Raw genomic sequence first — 10,759 nt, 5'->3', positions numbered from 1 at the left:
TAGTGAGCGCACGTGTACAACTCCTCTTCCCAAGCTCCCAATAACATGTGGTAGCGCAGCCCTTATAAAGGTGTCTCACTCTTACTACTGTAACAGTATGATACTCCCTCCGTTTCTAAATATAAGTCTTTTAAGCGATTTCATTAGGGGACTACATACAGAGCAAAATGAATGAATCTACACTCTAAAGTATGTCTATATACATTCGTATGTAGTCCTCTAGTGGAATCTTTAAAAAGACTTATATTATGGAACGGAGGGAGTACTAAACTTCTCATCACTTGTCGTATACCCATATGAGCCATAGAGATTAACGATGGATTATTTTTTTATATGGACCTAAATCCATCTATAATCCAACAGTTATTGCATGTTTAGTTTATTCTGCCATGCTAGTCCAGGAAAGCTATATTGGCCAGACGAACCTTAATGAACCACCTACATGATTTTATTGATGTATTTGTTGTGTGAAACGCTCTATACTTCTGTTGTGAAAAGATCATCTGCTAATTCTTCTTTCTGGGAACATATAGGTGGATGTAGAGGTTGTACCGTCCAATATATGAAGATCAACCACCCTATCGGAAAAAACACCACGGTGGATTCATCGACAAGATCGGGAATGGAGACGATCACTGGGATTACGATTTACCTCTGCTTTGTAGACTTCATCTTTACCTCTGCTTTGTAGACTTCACCGTGCTCGATGTTGATAGGGACTGTGTAACTGTACGTGGTGTAGAAGAGCACTTTCCTCCTAAGCCCAATGGGGAATCATTGAAATGTGGTAGCAGGTTACACTAGTACTGCCTCCATAAACTAATATAAAAACGTTTAGATCACTAAAATAAGAGTATTTAGATCACTATCTTAATGATCTAAGCGCTCTTATATTAGTTTATAGAGGGAGTAATTTATAATTATGCCTGGATAGAGCATTTGACCAGTGGTGCCTTTCTGAAGAAGGTTATTTAGTTCTGTTTTGGTGCTTTTCTTTGTAAAAGGTATCTCTTGTGTTGTTGTTGCCTAGTGAGTGGCTTATATAGATATAGCCCGGACAGCAGACTGCTACGCCTAGAACTCTGTGTGTTCCCATGCAATATATGCTCCAGATGTTAAGATCGCTATATCTAACAATATGTTTCATCTAGGTCGCCAGCACACTATAGTACGTATTCACTAAATCAGTCAACTTGGGCATATACAGTTTTCGTTTTAAAATATTAATTATACCAACATTCATATAACATGTCAAATACCAACAAGAGATATCTTCGGAAACAGAACTAAAACAACATTCTTCAGAAAAACACCACAGGCCAAATGCTCTATGCAAGCATAACTATAAATTACTACTGTCAACTGCTATCACATTTCAGTGATCCATATATTCTCGGCGTTTTCATCCCCGTCGGGCCTAGGAGGAAAGTGCTTCTCTATATGACGTACAGTTGCACAGTCCTTCTCAGCATCAAACATGATGAAGTCTACAAGCTGAGGGAAATTAAAATCCCAGAAATCATCTCCATTCCCAATCTCTTCGTCGTAGTCATCCAATCCACCATGGTGTTCTTTGTCAATAGGGTGGTTGAGCTTTTTGTATTGGACGGTACAAGCTCTACACCCACCTGCATGTGCCAGAAAGAAGAATTAGCATAAGAACTTTCCACAAAAGAAAAGAAACAAATTATCGACTTGTTTCACATACTCCCTCCATCTGGAAACACTTGTCGTAGTAATGGATAAAAATGAATGTATCTAGAACTAAAATACGTCTAGATACATCCATTTCTCCGACAAGTATTTCCAGACAGAGGGAGTAGAAAATAAAATTATATGACTAAGTAACTGGTTCGTTAAGGTTCAGCTAGCCAATATAAGAGCATGGCAGAATAAACTAGAGGACACAAATTAATTTTATTTGCCAAAATGGCTGCATAGGAAGTTACAACACAAACTGAAGTCTGGACCTCCGATGCATGCTGAAGACCAGTGAAAGAGAAATTTAGCTCAGGAGACCATCGGACAAATTAATTTTCTGCAAGAATTAGCTTATAAATACTGAGGGTGACTCAGCCGAATCTATTTAGATGCGGAAATGGCTGAACTGCAGAGAAAGAAGGAAAGCTGGCACAACGATGTGTATTCCGTTCAAAAAGTGGTATTTGGAGCAGCGGAACACCTTAATTTAAAAGGTTTCCTGTTAATTGTCTATCCGGGTTGTACATATTATGAGCCAACATTGCAAAGCAAGGGAACTGACACCATATTTTGTCTAGGTCCTGAGAAATTGCAGTGACCTGGGCTGGTGCTCTGGGCACAATAAATTTTTAATACTTGTATCACTCGTAACCTGTCAAAGGTCTCAAGTAGTATGACTTGTTCTCGATAGATCTAAATGGAGTTTATAGGTTTCAATAAAAAAGAAACATAAAGCATCCACCTGTTTCAGTAAATAAGAACAAGAGGATACCATGATTTTTTTCCCGTGCAATAGTCAACACTTGCATAACATTTAAATTCCTATTTCCATCTGTGAACTGGCAGGATCTATTACTAATATCCAGCACGTGCAAGTTATGATAGGATTAAATCATTGCTGCAATGAACAATTAATCCCCATATATGATTCTTATGGAGGTAAGAGCTTATAGCAGATTGCATAGTAGGTAGGACAAGATGGATCAGCAATATTTCTGTAATATAAACTAAAACTATGCTATCTAAAACTGCAGCACGGAATATCCAACTACTACCTCCTTTTCAGTTTATAAGAATCACCTAGTTTATCTTAAGTCAAACCCATATATGTTTGACCAGGTTTATAGAAGTAAAAAATGTCAATGTCTACAAAATAAATTAAAACAAATTTCAGGACGAATCTACTGATACTGCTTTCGTGTTGTAGCTGCCATTTTTTTTATGACAAACTTGCTTACTCCCTCAATCCTGGTTAAAAGTCTCTCATACATTTCAATGAAAAGATAGATATTAGTTTGATCAACAAATATTTTTTATATGTCACAAAAAAAGTTATCATTAGATTCACCTTCAAAATAAGTTTTCAATGGTACGTGTGCAAGACTTGTAAACCATGATATAGGCATAAACCATGATAGAGGTAGTAACTTAAGTTGGTTTGACTTATGACAAACACGAGACTTATATAAACTGAAAAAGAGGGGGCAATCTTTTTTAAGTACACAAACAGTTTATTTAAACCATAAATGAGACCATAATTAAGATTATTTTCAGAACCAACAACATACAACTGTATACATACATATTGATACATATATCATTATAGGAATTAGGGAACTGATATTAGCTGTTCATGACACTAAGAAACACTTAGACCTTGGTAATCTAGGCTCGTAGGCTTTTGTTATTGGTTGATTTTTTGCTTTGTTGCTAGGTGTAGGTGCTATGTTTTTGTCTTCTTTGACACCTTCTTTCTAACGGAAAACGAAATAGAAATGTCATAGGACAATGGTGGTGGGAGAGAGCATGTATACCAATTCCAGCCAGTTTGATTGGGCAGCACAAGACCGATGTCCTCCTCCAGGAATTCGTTGTCCTCGCCCATTGGAACCGTTGCTTCAGCAAAGAAGTAAATGGGCAGTTCACCAGCAGTATCCTTTGGCCGTGCCAAGAAATTGATGTGCCAAAAGGCTTCCGATTTGATGAACATATGTATGCCACAGGCTAGATGGAGCTCGTAATGTTGGCCTGTTTGCTGAGAATATTTGCACAATGCAGTCTCAATCAGCTGGCGTGAGGATTCCTGGGAAGATTTGCTCCCTTCGATGCGAGACTTAATTATGGCGGCCACCCAGGACGTCACCAGTGGGGGAGGAGGATAGAGGTGCTCCGGAAGCGGGGAGGGCACCAGCATGTCAGAGAGGCGGTCGAGCCCGGGGGCTGTGAGCACCCGGTTGACGCAGAGAAGCCTGTTCGCGTCACGCTCAACCTTGGGAAGTACCGAGGAGACGAAGAGAGCCATGGCGCGCGGCATGGGGTGGTGCGCCGCCTCGGCGGCCTTGAGAAAGGCGGCTTGGGTGGGCGCCGAGACGGAATCGGAGGCAGAGGCGATGGCCTGGGAGAGGTCGGCCTTGGAGAGGCGGAGGTGCCAGAGCGCTTCGTCGCGGGAGAGGGAGGGGCAGAGGTCAAGGAGGCAGGCGATGAGACCCTCCAGGGAGCGGTGAGCGATGCGGGCGATGCATTCGGCGCTGATCTCGAGCACATCGCCGAAGTGAAAGTCGGCGGTGGGGCGGCGGGGAAACGCGGTGTCATACCAGATGGCGTTGACGAGGATATTGTCGACGGGGGAGAGTGGCCCGTAGCAGTGGCCGGCGACGAGGACGCCGCGGGCGTGCGTGCTCCAGAGTCGGGCGGCGGGCAGGCGGGAGAGCGCCTCCAGGTAGAAGGTGCGGATCAAGTTCAACAGCACGAGCCTCAGGGTGTGGGGATCTTCGCAGCGCTTTCGCGCCGGGGCGGGGATCGCCTCGTCGTCGTCGTCCTCCTCCTCTTCGCGCTTGGGAGAAGATGAAGGGGTCCCGCTGCGAGGGGCGCCGCGGTCCTCTGCTACATTACCAGATGGGCCGGCTGAGGAGGTCTTCTCAGGCGAATCGGCGGAGGGCTGCTCGATCTTGGTGTGGCGGAGGCTGCCGGTGGCGGTCATCTGTGGTGGCCGCGGCGCTGGGGGTTTCGTCCCACTTTTTTTGGGTTTTCCTTTTTTCTTTGAGCGGTGTCCCACTTTTTTGGTGACACGCCGTCGACTTGGGAGTTGGGACTATAAGCTCTGATTTTTATATTTTGAACACCTAGACGCTCTGATTTGATCAAACTCCAACCGAACCCGAACCTGGCCGAACTTGCTTGCACGGCACGAGCCGCCTTTTTTTAATTGTTTGATTGAATTGTTTACGACATCTATCCCTCCTTACTAACCTTTATTTTTTCTAATAATAAAGAGGCTATTGCTTTCATCGGAAAATCCACCGCTGTCGTTTTTAAAAAAGCCTCTATCTTTTAGGTAATTAAACCGAAACGACATGAACCCGTCCGACACGATGCTCCCGCCGCAGTCGTTTCAGCCATACGCAAGGTGGTACTATTTTTATGTCTTATGTTTCTTTCCGGATGATTTGGCGTTTTACTTGGTCTATCGTCCGCTCCTCCCCGCAGTAGCACATGGGCCAAGCCCCGCAAAACAAGGAAGCGAGCCCAGGGTCCTCCCCGCAGTGGCATATACTAGGTATAGGCATTGTCGCTAAAAAACTGTTCGGATTCACTTGCACGCACGCAAAGAGGTAGCGATACGCGAGCAGGGTTAGGGTTCAGCGCGCCGCCGCCGGCATCTCCTCCCCTGCTATGCCTCTGTCCACAACTGCGAGTTAGTCGTCCTCCCCTATGGCTGCCGCGGTCAAGCAAGTCGCCAATCGCTTTCCTCTTTCTTACAACAAAAGATGGCATCCGTGCAGGTTCAAACGAGAAAAGGCACACATTGACGTCGCCACTCACTACCTGGATGTTCTCTGACTCCGACGTTGAAGAGATGGCGGTGGCCTCGGACCCCCATGCTTCATGTTTTACCCTCGAACGTGGTTGCTACAAAGGGGGAGGGATCGCACCAACATAGAGATGCACTAAAGAAGCTGACCAGTCAAAGTGCTTCTTCTTGCGAACCTACGCATAGACCCGAGCCTCCTCGCCTATGAAGCCACCGGACTACCGTGCTTCACCATCAGCGTCGGCTTCGGTGACTATGCACGACGAGAATCAACATGGCTGTAGGACGGCCGCCAAAGTCATCGAGGACGGAACATGCCTCAAAGAAAGGACCTACAACATGCTCCCCGATGGTTGCTCCACCACCGGCCGACTGGACAAGGTTGGGAAACTTTGGACAGATATGCATGTGGCCAACGTGCGCCCTATGGTTTTCTCCTATCGTTTTCTCTTACTGGACTGTTTCTCGACCAGGTGCAGTGTAGGAGGAGAGGATCGACCAATCTGATTAGTGATTACCTACACCCCCAGGTTGCACGTCCTCACCCATGCTGGCCGTTCGGCATGCGCATAGGATACCAAACTGGCAAGATATGAGTGCACGCAAGCCTTCAGACATATGTAAGGAACAGCTGAAGCATCTATTTATTTCCTTGATTGTTTTCTGTAGCTATCAATGACATAGATACCAAAGAGCATATTACCTAGATGAGTTAGATCCACATATAATCTCTATTTCTATTTATAAAATTAAACAGATAAGCGTTTTTCCAAAACAAAATTTTTTGTCCGTCACCCTCCCCTCCTATGTCTGGCCCAATGAAGCACCCATGCGCGGAACGGATGGGCAGTCATGAGCTTAAAAGATATGTAAAAAATCATCCGTTGCAACGCACGGACATGTTTGCTAGTACTAATAAAGCACCTATTGCTTCTGTGGTATGTCATTAAAATTGCCTTCAAAATTCTCTAATATTACCCACCAATGCCACTGTATAAGTTATAAAATACGTTTTGCAGGGAATCCTCGCATGGGCCGGCCCAAGCATAAGGACCAGCTATACTAGGCTCCGCTCGTTGGAAAATACACAGCACGCCCATTTGGGCGAGCCCATGGGAGGTGGCCTATTTTTTTTAGTTTTTTAGTTACTATTATTTATTTGTTCCTTTTTATTTTTTCTAATTGAAATTAATCAAAAATAAACTTTCGAAATTCAAAAAATTATATTTACATAAATGTTTGATAAAACATAATTTTTTTGCAAATTCAAAAATTGTTCGGGATTTTTAAAAAAATGTTTACATATTAAAAAATCGTAATTTTGGAGAAAACATTCGTGAATCCAAAAAAGTCCATCATTTTGCGAAATTTCTTTAATGCAATTAAAAAATGTTTGATAATTCAAAAATGAATTATTCGCCAATTCACCAGAAAATACTTGAAAACAGTTCGTAATATAAAATATTGTTTGGAATTTTAAAAAAATGTTTATAAGTAGTAAAAAATGTTCTTGGTTTTAAAAATGTTCCCAAATTTGTAAAAATGTTCATGAATGATCGAGTGTATGCAGTTCAACAGTAATGCTTCCGAGTCTTTCAGGTTATATACGTGAGTGAATTTTGAAGAATTAATTGTCAGGGTGGATCGGAATATTATAGTATATTTTAAAAAATGTTTCTTGAAATTCAGAATAATTCTTTGAGTTATCAAGTTTTTTGACAACCATGATATTTTTTAAAAAATATGAATTTTGTTTCAACTTGTGAACTGTGAATAAAATTAAAAGAAGAAATATTTTCTTGCATTTGTGAACAAAATTTTAAAATCATGCGATGAGATATGAACATAATGTGGTCATCGTCATTGAAGATGGTGTTTTTTTTCTCCCGTTGCAACGCACGGGTCCTTTTGCTAGTATGACTAAAAGTAACTACTTCCTTCGTTCCTAAATATAAATCTTTTTAAAGGTTTCATTAGGGAACTACATACGAATGTATGTAGACATACTTTATACTATAGTTAACTCATTTTGCTCCGTATGTAGTCATATAGTGAAATAACTTAAAAGACTTATATTTAGGCATAGAGGGAGTAGTCAACAACGCTCCTTCCAAACGAAACGAGGAGACGTTTCGGGAACGCTTCACGTGTGACAAGTGTCGCGCGCAAAGTGATCTCGCGGCTGCAAAACAACATACGTGTGGAGTGTGTGGTTTTTCCTTTCCGATTTCTGGTTTCGTATTTTTTGTAATCAGCCCCTTGTACTAGTTGCCTTTTTCATATTTTTCCTTTCCGTGTGATAGCAAATAGAAAACAAGCCAAAAGAAAAACCCAATCCATGATGTTTACATTATTTTCGGTTTCCTTTTTTTCATTATATTTTTAGGATATGAAGATATCTGAGGTAATTACAGATGGGGGCTTCCAACACAATCAAATATCAACTTTCAACTAAGAAAAATAAACTATCTATAACTTTACACTGCGCCTACTATTCCTGTGAATATGGTTCCTAATAAACATGCTCATGTTAATACCAATGATATATCTTTATCTACCTTGATTGAGCATAATAACGATGATATTGATGTGAACTTTGTCGCTCGAAATAATTTCAATAATAATGCTTATAGAGAAAATTTCAATGCTAGACCATATCCCGGTAATTCCTCAAATAATTATGTTAATTCATATGGAAATTTTTCTACTACTAATGATAGGTTTCTCTCTGATCTTGAGAACACCATTAAAGAATTTATTGGTTCTCAAAATGTTTTCAACACTATGATAGATTTTTTTTTTTGCATAAAATTGATGATATGGCTAGAAATATGGATATAATTGCTCAAGATGTGGAAACTCTTAAAAAAATTACCATCCAAGCATGATATCAATGGGTCCATTAAATCTAAACCAAGTTTCTATTAGTGACAGGAGGCAGAGGACCGCTAGATTGAGAGCTAAGCGAGAATTCTTAAAAAAACCCGTCCACCTAGTTTTTACCGTAATCATGTTGAGGATCTTAAAATGATTAGTTCTTCCCCTATTGAATATTTATTTACTAATCTAAAAGTTGATGATAAAGGGACTGGATATGAGTCATATTTAGCTAGAGGGCGTCCCATTTGTTTCTAGGGTAATGATCTTAATGATAAAAATGAAAACAAGTGGTTTCAGAGAGTTTAAAACTTTAACTAATGAAGTGTCCAATATCTTGGATTACAATGACTTTAATTATGAGAGTTGTTCTTTGGTTGAATGTATTTCCTTATTGCAATCCATTATTAGCTCACCCAATGCCTAGGAACAAAATAAACTTTTTACTAAACATATCGTAGATGCAATGAGAAAAGCTTATGATGAGAAAAATAAGCTAGAAGTTTCTATACATAGAAAATTGCATGATGAATGGAAATCTACTATCAAAATTAAGCTTATATAATTTGAATGTAATGCTTTATGTGACCTTGGGGCTAGTGTTTCAACTATACCTAAATATCTTTGTGATGTGCTTGGTCTCACCGATATACAAGATTGTTCCCTTAACTTGCATCTTGCGGATTCTACCATTAATAAACCTTTGGGTAGGATAAATGATGCGCTTATTCTTAATAATAGAAATTATGTGCCTATAGATTTCATCATGCTTGATATTAAATGCAATCCGTGTTGTCCAATTATATTTGGAAGACCCTTCTTACGAACTATAGGTGCCATTATTGATATGAAAGAGGGAAACATAAGATTCCAATTATTACTAAAGAAAGGGATGGAACTCTTTCCTAGAAAGATAATTAAACCACCTTATGAATCTATCATGAGGTCCACTTATGTACTCAATGTCAAAGATGATATCACTTGAAACTATGCATTATGCCTAGCTAGGGGCGTAAAACGATAGCGCTTGTTGGAAGGCAACCCAATAGTTATCTTATTTTGTGTGTTCTACTTTCTATTTGTGTGGGTTTACACGATTATTGCTATTTCAATGATTTTTCTTTTATGTTTAATTAGCGTTTGTGCCAATTAAAGCCTTTGGAGTGATTTGGATGATAAGTAAAATTGATACGGTGCAAAAACATAAACTTTTACATTCAGTGCAGAATTTTTGTGATTTTACTGGTGCATATTTTTGATCTGATTTTTCCTACACAATATTGGTATAAAAATTCCCCAATTTTTCCTAAACTTTTATAAATTTTGGAGTTACAGAAGTATGGTTTAAGTGTTGATCACTACAGACTGTTCTATTTTAGACAAATTCTATTTTTGCTTGCATAGTTTGCTTGTTTTGATGATGTTATGGATTGTATCGGGGGTATAATCCATGGAGAAGTTAGAATAACGCACCTTATGCAATAATTAAATGTGAATCAAGTTATAACAATACCTAAAGTTTATGATTTGCCTATTATACTAACGAATCTCACGAGGTTCCTCTTCAGTTTTGTGTGTTGAAGTTTTCAAGTTTTGGGTGCGACAACGAAGGATGAAGGAATAAGGAGTAGCAATGCCCTAAGCTTGGGTATTCCCAAGGAACCCAAGGTAATATCCTAGGAAGACTCAAACGTCTAAGCTTGGGGATGCCCCGAAAGGCATCTCCTCTTTTGTCTCCATTCCATCGGTATGTTACCTGGAGCTATATTTTTATTCATCACATGATATGTATTTTGCTTGGAACTTCATGTATTATTGTTTTCTTGTGTTTTAGTTTCCACAATCATTATTTGTTGTACACACCTATTTGAGAGAGACACATGTTCACCATAATTTGTTAGAATACTCTATATGCTTAACTTATATCTTTTAAGCTAAGAAGTTTCTCTAGTGCTCCACTTATATCTTTCTGAGCACGGTGGAGTGTAGATTTTGTAAAAATAATTGCACTCTAGTTCTTCACTTATATTTGTTTGACAGTCTAACAGGGGGCAATGTTAATTTGCATGGGTTATAAGACTAGTCCAAAAAGTTAAGTATTCAAGGTTGATATAATAATAACTTTCATGTAACACATAAAAGAGAAGTAGTGGGTTAATGATATTGATGTGGTAATATGAAAGGGTGTGAGTACATGGTTGTTCGTTAGTAGAAATATCGATAGTTAAATGGTGTTAACTTGTTGTTCATCTAAATATTGTTTATGGTATGGTGATGATGTATGAACATTCTTATTCCTCATTGAAATCCTAGTGTTGTTCAGGTCGGGGACGTGCGATGGTTAACTCATACCAACCTCCTCCTTAGGGG

At 39.8% G+C, this 10,759-nt stretch overlaps 1 protein-coding gene across 1 annotated transcript; it reads right to left on the bottom strand.

Moving 5' to 3' along the window:
• Positions 1 to 1,207: 1,207 nt before the first annotated feature.
• On the bottom strand, positions 1,208 to 4,757 carry LOC123446600. The gene is made up of 2 exons (XM_045123176.1): positions 3,516 to 4,757; positions 1,208 to 1,628 (listed from the first exon to the last, which is right to left on the bottom strand). Exons 1-2 carry the CDS (start codon positions 4,679 to 4,681, stop codon positions 1,619 to 1,621), a joined length of 1,176 nt encoding a protein of 391 aa, XP_044979111.1. The 5' UTR covers positions 4,682 to 4,757; the 3' UTR covers positions 1,208 to 1,618.
• Positions 4,758 to 10,759: the final 6,002 nt, after the last annotated feature.

This window comes from Hordeum vulgare, chromosome 4H (assembly GCF_904849725.1).
Source record: "Hordeum vulgare subsp. vulgare chromosome 4H, MorexV3_pseudomolecules_assembly, whole genome shotgun sequence".
Lineage (NCBI taxonomy): Eukaryota > Viridiplantae > Streptophyta > Magnoliopsida > Poales > Poaceae > Hordeum > Hordeum vulgare.
This window is presented reverse-complemented; position numbering and strand designations above follow the sequence as displayed.

What these genes read in the sequence shown, in the direction of transcription:
- LOC123446600 (XM_045123176.1), bottom strand. Translation starts at nt 4,681, where the DNA reads ATGACCGCCACCGGCAGCCTCCGCCACACCAAGATCGAGCAGCCCTCC.